Source organism: Octopus bimaculoides, chromosome 11 (assembly GCF_001194135.2).
Source record: "Octopus bimaculoides isolate UCB-OBI-ISO-001 chromosome 11, ASM119413v2, whole genome shotgun sequence".
Classification (NCBI taxonomy): domain Eukaryota; kingdom Metazoa; phylum Mollusca; class Cephalopoda; order Octopoda; family Octopodidae; genus Octopus; species Octopus bimaculoides.
Genome location: NC_068991.1, coordinates 60,540,788 through 60,557,694, shown reverse-complemented (window position 1 = coordinate 60,557,694; position 16,907 = coordinate 60,540,788). Strand labels below are relative to the sequence as shown.

General features: G+C 36.6%; 1 protein-coding gene across 1 annotated transcript in view; it reads left to right on the top strand.

Annotated features, from left to right (window-relative positions):
• The window catches only part of LOC106875735 (nucleolar protein dao-5), a 34,561-nt gene that overhangs the window by 4,239 nt on the left and 13,415 nt on the right, over positions 1 to 16,907 (top strand). Inside the window, exons 4-11 of the mRNA XM_014923983.2 lie at positions 2,012 to 2,464; positions 8,414 to 9,175; positions 9,629 to 9,859; positions 11,069 to 11,296; positions 12,392 to 12,628; positions 13,862 to 13,988; positions 15,089 to 15,198; positions 16,361 to 16,510. Coding sequence (XP_014779469.2) covers positions 2,012 to 2,464; positions 8,414 to 9,175; positions 9,629 to 9,859; positions 11,069 to 11,296; positions 12,392 to 12,628; positions 13,862 to 13,988; positions 15,089 to 15,198; positions 16,361 to 16,510 — 2,298 coding nt within the window. The remainder of the gene's footprint in view (positions 1 to 2,011; positions 2,465 to 8,413; positions 9,176 to 9,628; positions 9,860 to 11,068; positions 11,297 to 12,391; positions 12,629 to 13,861; positions 13,989 to 15,088; positions 15,199 to 16,360; positions 16,511 to 16,907) is intronic.

The following is a 16,907-nucleotide window of genomic DNA, read 5'->3' as shown; positions in this document are numbered from 1 at the left end:
ACCAGATGGCTACACCAGGCTCCAATCTGATTTGGCAGAGTTTCTACAGCTGGATGTCCTTCCTAATGCCAACCACTCCAAGAGTGTAGTGGGTGCTTTTATGTGCCACCGACATGAAGGCCAGTCAGGAAGTACTGGCAACAGCCACGCTCGAAATGGTGTATTTTACGTGCCACCTGCACAGGAGCCAGTCCAGCGGCACTGGCAACGATCTCACTCGAATGTCTTTACACGTGCCAGGAAGGCAATGCTGGGCACAGGTGCCATCATGATTTTGCTTTCATTTGCCCCAGACATTACCAGTCCAGCGGGGCATGCTGACTTCATGTCTTTTAAGCCTTTGCATGTCCTCAGTAATCACAGCCCATGTCTCACTGCCCTGTAGCAAGGCTGTTTGTATACAGGCATCATACAATCTGCCGTTCACTCTGAGTGAGAGGCCCTTTGTTGCTAACAAAGATAGTAGCTCTCTAAACTTTGCCCAGTCACTTCAGTACTCTGACAGTTGAAAAGGAATTCAGCTTGGGTTTAAAAACCACGCATTTTGTAAACCCAGAATATATTGTACTGAAGTAAGTGACAACATTATACTGGAGATTTGTGGTGATGAGAGGATGTTCAAGGAACTTCTACCTGCTGAAAATACCTTATTGCAGTTGAAAATCAAGTATTAGTGAACCAAAAGCTTTAAAATGTCTTCTTTTAGCCTTGAAGGGTTTAGATGAACACATCAACCCCAATACTTATTTTTTTAAAGACTGGTACTTTTTCTATCAGTCGTTTTTATTGAACTGCTAAGTTACGAGTGCTTGAACAAACCAACACTGTCAAGCAGTAGTGTGGTACAAACGCAGACACACACACACACACACACACACACACACACATGTATGACAGGCTTCCACACAGTTTCTGTCTATGAAATTCACTCAGAAGGCATTGATTGGCCTAGGATTACTGTAGAACAGTGGTTCCCAAACTTTTTCAGGCTGCCGTCCCTTTGACACCAACCTCACATTCCTAGCACCACCACCCCCAACTAACAATCACAAACATAGACCTGTTTCTGAAGCAAATTCAAAGCAACTGCATTTCACAAATAAAACTTAATGAACCCATTATTGTGTTGCTTTTACATGAATTGCTACCCCATTATAGCCCAACATTTTACATGAATCGCTATCCCATTGCCCCCTTGGGAACCACTGCTGTAGAACACATGTCCAAAGTGTTGTGCTGAACCTGAAACCCAGTGGTTGTAAAGTGAGCTTCTTAGCAAAACAGCCACACCTACACCTAGATAGTAAAATGGTCTGCTCTGTGTTTAGTGGAATATCAAGAGAACTTGACCAAATCCTTGACATGGAAGGCAGCAAGTGTTTTACAAAAATAATGATGCAAACCAGGGTTACTTAGCCAGGGTTTGTATGCCCTCCCCACTAGGTCCATCTATGATTTTTGGGGGTCTACAGATGCAATATAGTAAATTGAGAGTCCACGGTAATTTTTCAGGGGCCATAAAAAAGCTGTGCTTCAGACCAGTAAAGTTTATGAGTAATAAATTGGTTATACATCCATACACAAAATATTTTAACAATTTTTACACAAGTCCTAATAATATTTAAGTATAAAAATACCAAAGGATGGATTTTTTAAAACATGGAATGACTATGAGGGTCCACCCAAGGGAAATAGGAATCAAAGGGTCCATAAGTAAAAAATGGTTTAAGAACCCCTGGTGTAAACGGTAAGTGATATGAATTAAAATTACTTCAACAATTGAAAGTTTACTCTGATTTACCATATTTTAATGTGTATAAGGAACCCTTTTTTGTCAAACATTAGGTTGAAAAAATATGGGAGTTTCTTATACATGGATAGTATTATAATCTGTTACAAAATCTTTTTTCCAAATTAGGGGATTCCTTATACATGTTAAAATACGGTAGTTTTTCCTTTAATGCTCTTCAAAATTTTGCTAAAAAGAAATGTTTTTTCTTTATTTCTTCAGTAACACTAAACCCATTCAGCAACAATCTGCATTTTCTCTTCGACCAAAAACTGGTTTGCGTGGTTCTGTTGCACCTCGTCTACATGGCTCAATGGACTCAATGAAACACATTCCAACAGCAGCACCTGGTAATGCGCCATCTGACCCGAATAGTGAGGCTGCAGTTTCTGTTGCAACTGACCAGTGTAGCAGTGGTGGTACAACATCTAGTACTGTAGTAGCTGCTGACCAGAGTATTAATGCAGCACCTGGAAATCAGGTGGCTGAGCTGTCTACTCCTGTTGTAGCCCCAGTTAAAGACTTAGAGAAACAACCCGATCAGGCTATTGAAGGGACCCTCACTGCAAATATTTTGGAGGCTGAAAATGCTGAGAACTCTTCCCAAGTATCTTCTTCTGTTAAAGAAGTGGAAAAAGGTCCACTGACTACAGGAAATACTTCAAAACCTGCTGTGTGAGTAACTTTATATCTTATAAACAGTGAAGTTCTTCCAGTTTTTTTTCTCTCTCTCTCTCTTTTGTGATATGTTTCTTAGATATTTTTTCTAGTGAGATCTCTTGATTTATAAATTATCAAATGGAAGTATGATGTGTGGTAGTGGATGTTGATTAAGAGGAATGAGTTAACTATCATTTGGATATGCAAGTTTAACTTTTGAGAAAGTTTGCGTTCAAATGAGTTAGAAGAAAAAAGGGATTTGGTATCAACAATTAGATCTAATGTCTGTACAAGAGACTTATATTGGTTTGGACTTTTAATGTAAAAGGGTGATACATACTTGGTAAAAGATGTTGGTGTCACAAGGTACACTTATTTTCTGGATAACTAAAGGAAAATATTTCAGTTTTTGTATACTGTTTGCAAGGTACTTGACATGGACTTACGTTGAAACAGATTTTGTTGGAAAAATTGTTAGGCCTAATAATAAACACGTGCACTAGTTCAATTTCACTTATTTATTATTCGTTAATAATTAACCAACTAACTAATTGATTGTTTGATTAATTATTCGGTCAATCAATCAATCAGCTCAGTTTGTCATTTGCAGCCTCATCAATGATATACTGTCTCTACCCCAGGTTTGGAAGCAGATGAAAGGTGATGAAAAGACTTTTAACAAGTCTAGCTGATTAATTGAATGAATGATTAATCAAATAATCAACTAACTAATAATAATAAAAGTAGTGAAATAGAACCAGAACATGTGCTTATTATTTCCATACCTTATATACTATAACATAAAATAATGAGATCTTTTTTAAAACGGGGGCCACATTTTTCATTAATGTTTTACGTAGTGTTTTTGGTACCGAAAGACCTTCAAACTTCGTATACTTATCTATTTTGTGTTATAGAACAGAAAAATATTTTTGTATTCGAATTTATTTCATGTAAAAAATTGTCTTATTTCGATAATTTCAACCAATCACTGACAAGTATTCAGTTGTTTACATTTACTCCTTTGGCTCATTAAGCGATGTAAAGCGTATTTAATCTCCATACCTTCGTTTTATTTGCTTTTTTCATTTTAAATTTGCTTTAACCCTAACCGTGGGGTTAGGGTTAGGGTTAATTGTTTCAGAAGCGTTTGTTTATGTAGTCGGCACTTAATGTATATCGGCTGAATGGACGTCAGTGATTGGTTGAAATTACAGAAATACAACTTTAACATGGAATAATTTATGGATTTCTTTTTTTTTTAAGAAGACTAAGAGAAAAAGATGTTTTATATGACACATTCTACCAGTGTTCCAAGTTTCAAAGTGTTTCGTTAATGAAAAATGTGGCCCCCGTTTTAAAAAAGATCCAAATAATGTCCTAGTATACTATACTATAACATAAAATAATGTCCTACAGAAGATCACAGTGCAATACCAGCCATAAATATCAACTGGCAACATTTAAAGCAATTAATCACAGCACAATTATGTGCGTGTTAGTATGTAATCCATTTGACAATCACACTGACTGATTTATACTTTCATTTTATAGTTTATTATTTCAGTGTGATGCCTTCTTTGTTGACCTCCCCCCATGTTAGATGATTTCATGTTGATGTTTTTGCAAACTAAATTATTCATTTTCTAATGTTGCTTAAATGAAACAGCTCCCCATTAAAATTGTATTCCTCCAATGATTTTGCAAGGTCCCAAACTTAGTTTGATTGTCTCTTATAAATCTTCCAGTCTCAGTGAGTCATTGGAGAAAGTCTCTTCCTCAGCTCTTATTAAAGAAAACATTCAAAAAAAGATTTTTTTTTTAAGAAAGAGCCAGAACCTTCTTGTTGATGTAAAAAGAAAGACAGACAAAAGGTTGTGTTAAGACTTTTTTTCATAAACAAAAAAAAAAATGAAGATATATGTGCTTTTAGGAGCTTATTAAAATCCAGATGTATTCAAATGATTTGACAAGAAATCTAAATGAAACATATTTATATTATTTACATTTGACTGATATCTGTCCTCATCTTGTTTGTTGTTAACACAATGTTTTGGCTGATATACCCTCTAGCCTTCATCAGGTGTCTTGGGGAAATTTCGAACCTGGGTTCTCATTCCTAAGGTATTTTTTGATGTTGTTATTATCATTATTATTATTATTATTATTATTCAGGTCACTGCTTGGAATCGAACTCGGAATCTTGGGGTTAGTAGCCCGTACTCTTAACCACTATGGCATATGCCCTTGGGCAATTATGGAGTGAATTTTAGGGCTTATAAATCTAATATTCTCCTATCCTTCCTTAATACTGGTTCCCATATGCTGTTCATATCTGCACTTGGTCTGCTTAGGCGGTTGTGTCCTAGCATATGTGCTGCTTCTTTTAGTTTTCGTATTTTCCAGTAGTGTTCTCTGTCTTATTTTAACTTCATCCCACTATGCCATATGCCCACAGGCTTATGGCGTAGTGGTTAAGAGCGAGCGTGGGCTACTAACCCTAAGATTCCGAGTTCGATTCCAGGCAGTGACCTGAATAATAATAATAATAACAACAACATCGAAAAATACCTTGGGAATGAGAACCCAGATTCGAAATTTCCCCAAGACACCTGATGAAGGCTGGAGGGTATATCAACTGAAATGTTGTGTTAACAATAAAGAAGATGTGGACAGATATCCGTCAAATGTAAATAAACTAAATAATGTACATAATTCATCATCTTTTAAATATAGAACTGAAACATATTTAGTTAACCTGACTGTTAAAATTGAACTCAGTGATCAGTCTTGGTTAATTCAAGAGAAATGGAGTCAGTAAAATATTTATATTGTAGTCATTGTAGAAACAATTCTTGGATATCAGAGCAGAAAGTAGTGACCTGACATTATGTATTTCTTTTATTGCTTATTCAGGAGGAAGGAGCAGTACCCTTGACTCTTTCTAGGGCCTCTGAGATTGATGGGAGGGAGAGAGAGGAAGGAGTCCTGAAGCTGGAGCCTTAGCTTAAATGTTAAGGTGCAGAAGTACCTTACTTGGAGACATGTAAGGGTTGGGAACAGGAAGGATATCTGGCCATAGAAAAATATACCTCAATGCATTGCCTCTGTCAGGGTTAGGGTTAGGGTTAGGGTTACCATGCAAGCATAGAAAAGTGGGCGGGTGATAGGAAAGGCATCTAGCTGTAAAAACAATCTGCAAAATAATGTACGTACCAATAGCAGTGTTGGGTGGTTTTTGTTGTTGCTGTGTCAGATAATGAAAAAATACTGAATCAATGGAAATTCCTGTATATTTACTATAGAGAGAGCGAATTATAAAGATAAGACAATAATATAACAGAAGTATAGAGAGTGAGTGAATGATATTGAAAATATGGTAGTGAAATTTGTATGATATCAAACTCTGTGTAGTGTAGGTGTAGTATGTTAGGAAATGAAGAAAAGGGCAAGAAGTAGAATTTGAATGAGAAAGCATTATGTAGATAGAGAAAAGTATGTGAGTGAGAATAATGGTGAATGAGGGAATGAAAATACAAGGATGAAAAGTGAAGAGCCAACTTTTCAAATATATGACAGGTAACTGCAAGTCAGTCACAGAAGTTCTCAGTCACAATGACTCTAAACTTGGAATACAGAAGGAAGATGACTGTCACAAAAAGGGGTCAGTGCTTGGCATGATTTTGAGAGAAATTCTGCAAAACAAGTAACACAGGAAGAAAGAGAAGCATAGTTTGAAGTAGAAAGAGTAACTGGAAGAAGACCAAAGGAAACACAAGAAGAAAATGGAGCAAGGCTTGAAAGATTAAAAGAAACAAATAAATCCCGTCATTTTTGACAGGTACTATGCTAGTATATTTATCTGATATATCTCTTCTAGCAATCTTCCTACAGTTATGAAATAGACACTTCATGATGGCAGCAGGCAGATATAGATATTATCTTTTACTTGTTTTAGTCATTGTGCTGTAGCCATGCTGGGGCACCACCTTGAAGGGTTTAGTTGAACAAATTGACTCTGGTACCTATGTTTTTTTAAGTATGATACTTATTTCATCAGTTTCTATTGCTGAACCACTAAGTTAAGGGGACTTAAACACACCAACATCACTTGTCAAGTAGTTGTGAGTGGGTAACCAACATACACACACACACAGGGTTTCCACTCAGTTTCCACCCACCAATTTTACTCACATGGTATTAGTTGGCCTGGAACTATAGTAAAAGACACTTGCCCAAGTTACCACACAATGGGACTGAACCCAAAACCATGTGGTTTCAAAGTGAGCTTCTAATCCATGCAGCCATGTCTGCAATTATATTATACAACTGCTTTTATTTTGGGTTTTTTTTTCTCTTTGTCTGGCTATTCCTCAGTTCTATTTGTCTATTGGTGCCACAAATCTGTTTGACTGTTGCCATGTGTTAAAAACAATATAAATTGTCACTGTGCCAATGAATACTTATAAAGGGGAATGAGTTGGCTGCTGTTAGTCTGATGTGCAAAGTTAACTTGTTATAAAGTGCCAGTGCAAATGAGTTTAGAAAGTAACTGGATGTCAAATGTATGCATGAGAGACAACCTATGTGCTATAGGGTGTGTTTGTGCATATGGACATTCACATGTATGCTTCTTGTAAAGTAAGGAATTTGTTTGTTGTTAATTACTATGCTGTTTTCTCTACTTAGTTTGCTCTATTGTAACAGTGGAATGCTGATTTGTCTTTGTGTGAGTTTCATCTTTGAGAGGTTAGCTGAGACTGGTAACCAATTTTAGAAGTTTTCTTTACTAGTAAGATGGCAAAATAGTGATAAAGGTTCAATAATGTATGGTGGTGGTTGCTGCTACTAATAATAATAATAATAATGCTTTCAAATTTTGGCACAAAGCCAGCAAGTTTGGAGAATGGGACTATTCGATTACATTGACCTCCAGTGCTCGACTGGTACTTATTTCATCAACCCTGAGAGGATGAAAAACAAAGTCAACTTCAGTTGAATTTGAACTCAGAACATAAAGACAGACAAAATGCTGCTAAGCATTTTGCCTGGCACCCTGACTGTCCTGCCAGCTCATCACCCTATTACTACTAATAATGATGATGATGATGATTTTTAAGAAAATGAAATATGATTTAATAATATATGTACTCAAATTATTTTTTATCCATGTAGCACTAAACATTACACTCATTGACTTAATCCACAATCACTGACCATGCAGATAGCTAACCCCTTGAGATGTAGCAAGTTATTTGCTAGCATTTAAGCAGAAATGTTCTTTCATAAGATGTTTTTGCTGGAGTTAATTCATATATAGGTTTCAGTGCTCAGTTTTTATGTAAAATATACATTAGTAGGAGTGGCTGTGTGGTATGTCAAATGACTGAAACATGTAAAAGAGTAATTAGTAAAAAAATTAATCTTTAATAATTAACCATTTCTCTTCCACTGACCTTTATATCCAAGTACTGTTCATGGTTTAATAGTTTCTACTGATACAGAATCCAGCATTATCCAAAATGATATATATCTGACCCATGCAAGCATAGCAAAGTAGACATTAAAATGATGATATATCGTGATCTTCACTATAAATTTGACTCTTCTCTCAATATCATCACATTACCAGTAAATATTCTCCTGTTCTTAAATATGCTTTAAAATAATAGCTTTAAGTTACACATCTACATATATATAGTATATGTGTTTGTGTGAATTTTGAAATGGTATGAAAATTGAAAATTATGTCCTTTTCTGTAACTTTAAGTTTGTAGTTTTCTCTTTGTGATTACCAAATTGGTTAACATATTTGAATTATCATGGTATGAATGAAAAATAGTAAAGGAAACATCTATAAAGAAACATCTTTAATGGAAACATCTATAAAGATTTTTGAGACAATCTGTTAATTCTGGTTATTTATTATGAAATGCTAATTTCAATTGGTTTGTCATTTTTCAGGAAACCTGTTATTTCTAGACGGTCACGGTTCTCTGTGCAACCAAAGATCAGGACAAAAGTTCCAAATCAGTCTGGCGGCAGCAGTAACCCCAGTAAACCAGCCATTCCTTCTGTGTTGGAAAACCAACATGTTTCTTCAGAAGTCCAAAAAGCCTCTCCTGCAACAAAGAATGATGAACCAAAATTGCACTCAAAACCCGTGTCAGAAAATAATGATACGACTGAATTGGTAGAAGGCATAACACAAGAGACTCGGATAGATTTATCCAAACCTAACACTGATGCAGTTGATAAGATTGAAAAAGATGTATCTAATGACAAAACTTTGTCCAGTAGTGATAAACCAGCTATAGGTGCAACAGCAGATGGTAAAAGCTTAACCAACAGTGGTAAAACAGCTAATGATATAGTATCAGATAACAAGACATTACCTGTCAGTTGTAAGACACTCATTACTGCATCACCTGATGATAAAGACTTAGGTAGTAGTAAGACAGCTAATGATGTGACAACAGATGGTACAAACTTACCTGCCAGTGGTAATACAGTTACTGTTGCGACATCTGATAAGAACATACCAAGCAGTGGTAAAACAGTTGCTGATCCAACATCTGATAGCAAAGCCCTTCTCAGCAATGATAAACCTACTACCGATGCAGCATCTGGTGGTACGACATTACCCAGTCCTGGTAAACCAGTTACTGATGAAACATCTAATGATAAGACCTTATCCAACAGCAATAAACCAACTATTAATACTCCGTAAGTATATCCTCTCTCAATGTCATTGTAAACTTTTTATTTTCGTTTTTTCTAATACATTCTTTTCCATCCCACTAACTAACATGGGTTGAATGTTTATGTAAATTTAGATGTTTGCATCAGAGTTTCTGCATTAGTTCCTACATACTTTCCTTGTCATTTTTTTGATTAGTACTTAATGGAGGAAAAGTTTGTAATCAGTAATTAGAATTGAGTGGCAAAACTAATTTCAGCAGGATTTGAACTCAGAACGGTTACTACCAAGCAATCTATCTAATGAGCAAACAATTCTGCCAATTCACCACTTTATAATCGAGGTACAAGGCCAGTAATTTTGAGTGGGGGAAAGTATCATTATCATTATTTATGTATCAGAATCCCTACGAACAAGAAAAACCCAAATCCTCCAAAATGCAAGCAAAATAACTCCAGCAATTTTTTATTTTATTTCAGTCAAAAAGTTATTTCCAGGAGGTCAAGGTTTGCTCTTCAGCCAAAAATCGGTGCCAGGCCAGGCAATCGTCCTTATTGTACAAGTAGTCCCCAAGTGAAACCAACTGTTAGATTTCAAGAGCTGGAGAGAAAGCAACAGTTACCAGAACATATAAAAAAACTTTCTGAAGAGAAAACAATTGGATTATCAACCGTAGTGGTGTTTCAAGATGGTAAAGAGTGTGAGTTGATGTAAGTGTTTTGTTGATTCCTTCCTTGTTTTACACCATTTTTTAGTTCTTGTAGTGGTGGTAGTGGTAGCAGCAGAAGTGTCTGCTGTGTGTATTTGTGTGTGGGTTGTGCATTGCTGTTACTCACAAATGGGGTTGACATGGTAACATGTGCCATGCTTTTGCTAATTGTTTTAGGTGTTTCTCTGTTTGTGAGCAGACCCAGACGCTATCTTGGCTCTCCCTGCCTTGACCCAGTAAACATCAAGCATATGACAGCTGGAAGGAGAGAGGGGGCTGCACCAGTGCTGAGTTGGTTCCGATCTCCACCAGAGTAGATTGATACAACATGTTACAGAGTGTCTTGCTCAAGGAGGCAATGCATTATCCAGTCCAGGAACTGATCATGTGATTGTGACCCCACACCCTTAACTATGAGGCTTAGTGCCTTCACAGTAGTTGTATTAATAGCATTTTATAGAATATAATAGAGGCAGATGAAATGTTGATGTGACAGTCTTTGAATGCTTTTAATGATGTTTGAGTGTGACACTGGCTGTGGTGTTGTGCTGTGACTCTTATGATATTGCTGAGCTGCACTGTTTTTGCTCATCAGTTGCATTTCAGTTTCAGTCTGTGATTCAAGTAGAAGTTAGTTTACGCCTCATCGTCAAAACTTAATACTGATATTTCCTCACGTTTCCTATATATTGTCAGCCATCACCCACTCTCTCCCTTATAAGTACTTATAACTCAGGGGTATCAGAGGTCACCCTCACCCCTTATCCACTCCTCAATCCTACCCAGTCTCTGCAGTTGCCACTTACTCTTTCCTATCTCCCCTACTAAACGTCTCTCTACATGTATCCAGAATGTAGAGAGTTGGAACAAATACTGCAAAGCATTCTGTTCAACATTATAATGAGTCTCTCAGTTTGTCACATGTGAGAGGATATTGGTATCTGCAGTAGAGGGAGCTAAGAGAAATTTAAGAGGATAGTATTTAGTTTAGACCTGAAAAGATGGGTCTTACAAAGCTTAAGTTAGATGCAAAGATAGACTGACTGGAAGTGTTTTTATTCTTTTTGAAGTTAAGGCTATGCTTCCTGTTAGGAGCACCAAAATGACTTATCTTAAGAATATAATAGATTAACCAGTTGAAAGTAGACACAGATATAGATTAACAATTTCCACTTTATCTAGCAACTGAATATGATTGATCAATTTTCAGTGACCCGACACCCCTTTCAGCTGAACCTGAAGCATCTCCATCACCAAAAAGTGCCACTTCAGAAATATGTTCAAGCAGTCAGGTGGAATCCCTCAGTCCATCAGCAGAATCTGGTGATGTGACAGACTCATCATCACTAAGTGAGAAAAACAAACTGATTCCACAGATAAAATCTTCTGATGAAATTGTTGCTGCTGCTACAAATGTTTCTAAAAGCCAAGAGCTTGAGTAAGTTGTCTCAATATTTTCTTCATCTTTATAATTGGAACTATTTCTGGTTTTCTTTCTCAATTTCAGTAGTTTTATGTTTTCAAATTATGATATTTTCTTACAAATTGTTGGAGCAAGTTATTTAGACTATTGATGTTTTACCTACTTTTAACTCTTCAACTGTGAAAAGTTTTCAGCGAGGCAAATGAAGCAAGCTGTGTGATACATCCAGATAAATTGCATTGTATCCCTATATCACAACACAATAGATTTAGTAGGTGTTCAACTTTTAGACAACTGTTCTGTTTGGTAATTCAATGTAATCAACTATAAAGGTGGGGAGAAGTTATACCCAATTTTCAGCTGAGAAGATGGAAGAAATGGGATCATGCAGTGATTTTCAACCATTTTCATCCACAGCACGCTGAAGAAGGCACTAGAAGTGTCAAGGAACACCAGAAGCATTAAAAAAAAATTTATTATGCCTGCACCATAAGTGTATGTTTATCTACGAGGCATGTCAAACTTGTTTATGAAGATATCACAATACAGTTTGTGTGCCTAATTTTTTTTTATGTCCCAGTCTTACTCGTGTATTTCATTTATGTTGTTATGTATTCACATGACATTAAAGCAAAAGTACAACATCATACAAATATGATTGATGGGGTAGGTTGAGTCAGTCAATCCATTTAGTTTCCCCTCTCCTCTTTTATATTACTGATTTATTTTATCAACTTATGAACAAAAAGAAATTATACTTGCCAAGATCTGAATTCAAGTTGTGTGGTACTAAACTGTAAATTATTCATAAGCTGAATTGTTTTAAAGTACATGGCCGTATTTCATTCTTTCTAAGGCAGCTAGCTAACAGAATCATTAGCATGCTGGGCAAAATGCTTTGTGGCATTTTGTCCGTCTTAATGTTCTGGATTCAAATTCTGCCGAGGTTGACTTTGCCTTTCATCCTTTCAGGGTTGATAAAATAAATACCAGTTAAGCACTGGGGTTGATGACACCAACTTAACCACTCCCCAAACTTGCTGATCTTGTGCCAAAATTTGAAATCAATATTTCAGTCTTTCTCCATTTTCTTTTATATTTTCTGTCTAGAACCAAATCCCCTGTTTCAAGACGTTCAAAGTTTCAAGTACGACCAAAGTTGGGAATTACTAAAAGACCAGAGAACACAACTGAAGAATGTGTAAACCAAGAAACTCAAAAGTCAACAAAAAATTTGAAACCAACCATCTCCAAATTACCTTCAACCAAAGCTGTTAAAAGTTTGGGAACTGCCAATAGCTTTACTAAGCTGGTCAATTCAGAACCAGATGGATCTTCTACAGACCAGTAAGATATCTCTGACTTATATATATATCTATATATATAGTTTTGCATGTTTTTATTTAAATATTGGAAGAGAAAAATGTGGTTTGAAACAGCTATTTCAAACAACTATTTAAAAAGATAGTTATATTATGTTTCAAAACCTGAATTTTTGTTTTTTTATTCATTCAGTTACCACTCCTGTGTAAGATAAAAAAGAAAAATACATTCAATAGAAAAATCTTCTGCCTGATTAACATACCTTTTCTTAGTGAAAAAAACATCAATTTCTGATGCAGCTCTTTTAGATTAAAAATTGCAGTCTCTGCATGAATACCACCAGTGGTAACTGGAGTTCTGTTTCTTGCTATCCATAATTAGTTTCTTCCCCTAGACCATACAGCAAACATTTCTTGCTGTCTTAAAATACTTCAGACCTGTGGGAGATGTTTCCATTTGTTTTCATGGTACACTACTTCACATTTCAACTACCTCGATTTTCTCATCATTCTTTTGATGTAAGAAGGCCTTCGTTGGCTATCAAGCTACATATTTGTTCAGATTAATCACTGAAGAAGTTTATTCTCCTAATTTCACTAATTAGTATATGTCTTATGACTTTACTGAACACTTCCCCCTCCTCTATTTAGAACCCTCTCTTCTGACACACACTCCTACACACCCTCTTTCTCTCACACAGTCATCTCTGCATATTGGGTTGATAATACTTCTCTAACTACCATTTTTAATGGCATAAAAGACGCACAGACATATTAGAATCCCCTCCATTTCAGCAGCACATATTAAGGCCAATGAAAGGTTTTAGTGCATTAAAGCTTATGGGAAGCATGATTCCTTTTATAGTATCTGGGATGATTCTTTGAAACATATCTTTGGGGGAAATGCTACAAGTCCTATGAAGTAAGTATCTTAAGACTTTAGGGAGGTGGTTGGGAAGATATCATTATGCTGTTATTTGAAATGAAAAGATTTTTGGTATTCTACAGTGAAGACTCTATTGAGTTGATATATGAGATATCTTTGTGTCTTGCATTCTATATTCTATTAGTAGCACTACTACCACTAAACTATTACTAACACTTCTACTAGCTCTGTGACCACAATAAACTACAAATAACACTACTAGTACAGTTGTAGCTCTACTACTACTACAACTATTATCACCACCACCACTACTACTAGTACAACTACTATTACCAATATTCTATCACTACTAATACCATTTTACTATTGCAGCACTCCTCCCAAAGTTCCAAGGACCATGAAGGATGATAGCCATGTAGACAACACCAAACAGAAGGATTATCCGGTCACCTTGCCTAAGACAGTTACAAAATCCAGAAAAACTCTTCCTCTTCGAGAGGTAAAGTCTTTTTTCATTCACTGTTTCTCAAATAAACATTTGTGTGACTTTCATGTGGGGAGTTAATTGAATGTTTTTCATTGATCTTTGTGGTGGATTCCATGGGGTTAACCTGATGTTCTTTCATCACTTTGCTTACTATATGGAACTAACTATTTGCTCTCCTGCTTCTATCAACCATTTGGTACATTGACCAATTGACCTTTTCCAGTTGCTAATTAAGAGGCCTTTCTCATTCCTTGCCATCTAATGAGGCTTATTAATTGGATGTTCCTCCTCATCCTCCCCTCATTGTTCTCCTTCTCATCCTTCTTCCATATCAGTGAAAATACTAACCAGACATAACTGGTTTTAAATTTTAGCACAAGGCCTGCAATTTCAGGAAAGCAAGTAAATTGATTACACTGACCCCACTGTTCAATTGGTACTTCTTTTATCAACCCAGAAAGGATGAAAGGTGAAGTCGACCTTGACAGAATTTGACCTCAGAATGGCTGAAATGCCACTAAGTATTTTGCCAGGTGTGCTAACGGCTCTGCCATCTTGCACCACCTTAAAGGCAGAATAAACATTGATTTCAAATTGTGGCACAAGGCTAGCAATTTGGAGGGAGGGGTTAAGTTGATTACATTGACCCCAGGGCTTAACTGATACTTATTTTATCGACCCCAAAAGGATGAAAGGCAAATTTGACCTTGGTAGAATTTGAACTCAGAACATAAAGGCAGACAAAATACTGCTAAGCATTTTGTCCAACATGCAATTAATTTTTCCAGCTTGCCATATTATAACCAGACACAATAAACCAATACAGACTACACAAGATACATTAGGATTTAGAAGAATGGTGATTTGTCCAGTGTGCTAACAACCACCTTATAATTTGTAAATCTACAACTTATATTAGCTGGATCTTTCTTCTTCTGCATTTAAATGTTAAGGAATTTGAACATCTCAGTGGTTAAAATCGGTAAAAAAGTTTAAATAATTGTTATGAGTGACAAAACTAGATTTAAAAAAGAAAATTTATAAAATTCAAATTAAAAGGCAAAACAACAAAAAAACTAGTTGTTAAGAAACTTATTCCTGGATGCTTTCAGAAACAAAAGAAGCCTGACCTTTCCGAACATCCTGCTGACAAGCCACCAGATCGATCTAAAATGAAAATGAGGGATTTAATATATTGGAATCCAGTATCAAGTCCTATGAAGTAAGTATCTTAAAACTTTAGGGAGGTGGTTGGGAAGATATCATTATGCTGTTATTTGAAGTGATTTAGAAGAGATTTTTGGTATTCCACAGTGAAGGCTCTATTGAGTTGATATATGAGATATCTTTATGGTAACTCCATATTTTAAAGCTGCTCAAAGCTGACAGGAGGTATGGTTATTCAAAGAGAACTGACCATCTATTAGCAATATCCAACTGTAGAAATATTCGCCCCATCAATTTATATACTTGTATTAAGATGCAAGAATCTTAATACTAGTATGGTTCTAGGTTGTCTCACTGTGTGACCCACTGGGCAAGTGTCTTCTTATATAGTACGTGACCAATCAAAGCCTTGTGAAAGGATTTGGTAGATGGAAACTGAAAGAAGCCCATTGTATGTATGTGTCTCCTTCTCTTGACATTACATGATTGTCACTGTCATAGAAACAGTGTCATTTATTTCTAATATTCTGCAAAAATATGTCTAGCCATGGAGAAATATTTGCCTTGCTTCGAAACAGGTAAGAGTTTGCAACAGGAAGGGTATCCATTCATGGAAAATCTGCCTCAATAAACTCCTTCCAACCCATGCAAAAGTGGATGTTAAAATGATGATATTAAGTCGGTCAAAATTATCAAAAAGGAAAATGGTGAAAATTGCAATGGATTGGCTCCTGTGCTAGTGGCCTGTAAAAAGCACCATTTGAGCATGATTGTTGCTAGCTTCACCTTACTGGCACATGTGCCAGTGGCATGTGAAAAACAACATTCGAGCGTGGTTGTTGCCAGTGCCGCCGGACTGGCTCCCGTTCAGATAGCATGCAAAAAACACCTTTTGAGTGTGGTCGTTGCCTGACTGGTCCTTGTACTGCTGGCACGCAAAAGCACCCACTACACTCTTGGAGTGGTTGGCATTAGGAAGGGCATCCAGCTGTAGAAACTTTTCCAGATCAGATTGAGCCTGGTGCAGCCTTCTGGCTCACCAGTCCTCACCCTAACCCTAACCCTAAGCCTCACCAGTCAAACCGTCCAACCCATGCCAACATGGAAAGCAGACGTTAAACGACGATGATGATGATGAATAATTATGAAATTTTGTAATGTATTAATATCTGCTGTGGTTTTATCGTTATCCTTCTTCTCCATGTTTAATTTTACAGATCTCCCGAAAAGAAAACTACTCGGACAATACGAATTGGAGAAGAAACGCCACCTAAGGTCCCTGAAACACAAAGTAATGAAAACGAGCCTTTTGCAGTGCCTCAGGTTAAGATTGGTGCCGATGGAAACATTGTTATCAATGAAGAAAGGTAATCCATTAAAGTTAATCCAAAGTCATATTGCTATTTAACTTCTAGGATGTACCCGGTGCAAGCTATGGACACATAAGAGGTGCAGCAACATCAAAGGCAGGTTGACTAGCAAGTTAGTTTTTGTTTGTGGCAGATGTTCAGGTGCAATAAAGACTGTAAACAAACAGGAAACAACTTCTATCTCATTCCAGGGTGAAAAACTAGAGGTAGACGATAGCTTCCGCTATCTGGGCGACCAAGTTAGTAGTGGGGATGGGTGCGCTGAAAGTGTAGCTGCTAGAATAAGAATAGCCTGGGCAAAGTTTAGAGAGCTCTTACCCCTGCTGGCGACAAAGGGACTCTCACTCAGAGTAAAAGGCAGACTGTATGACGCATCCGTACGAACAGCCATGCT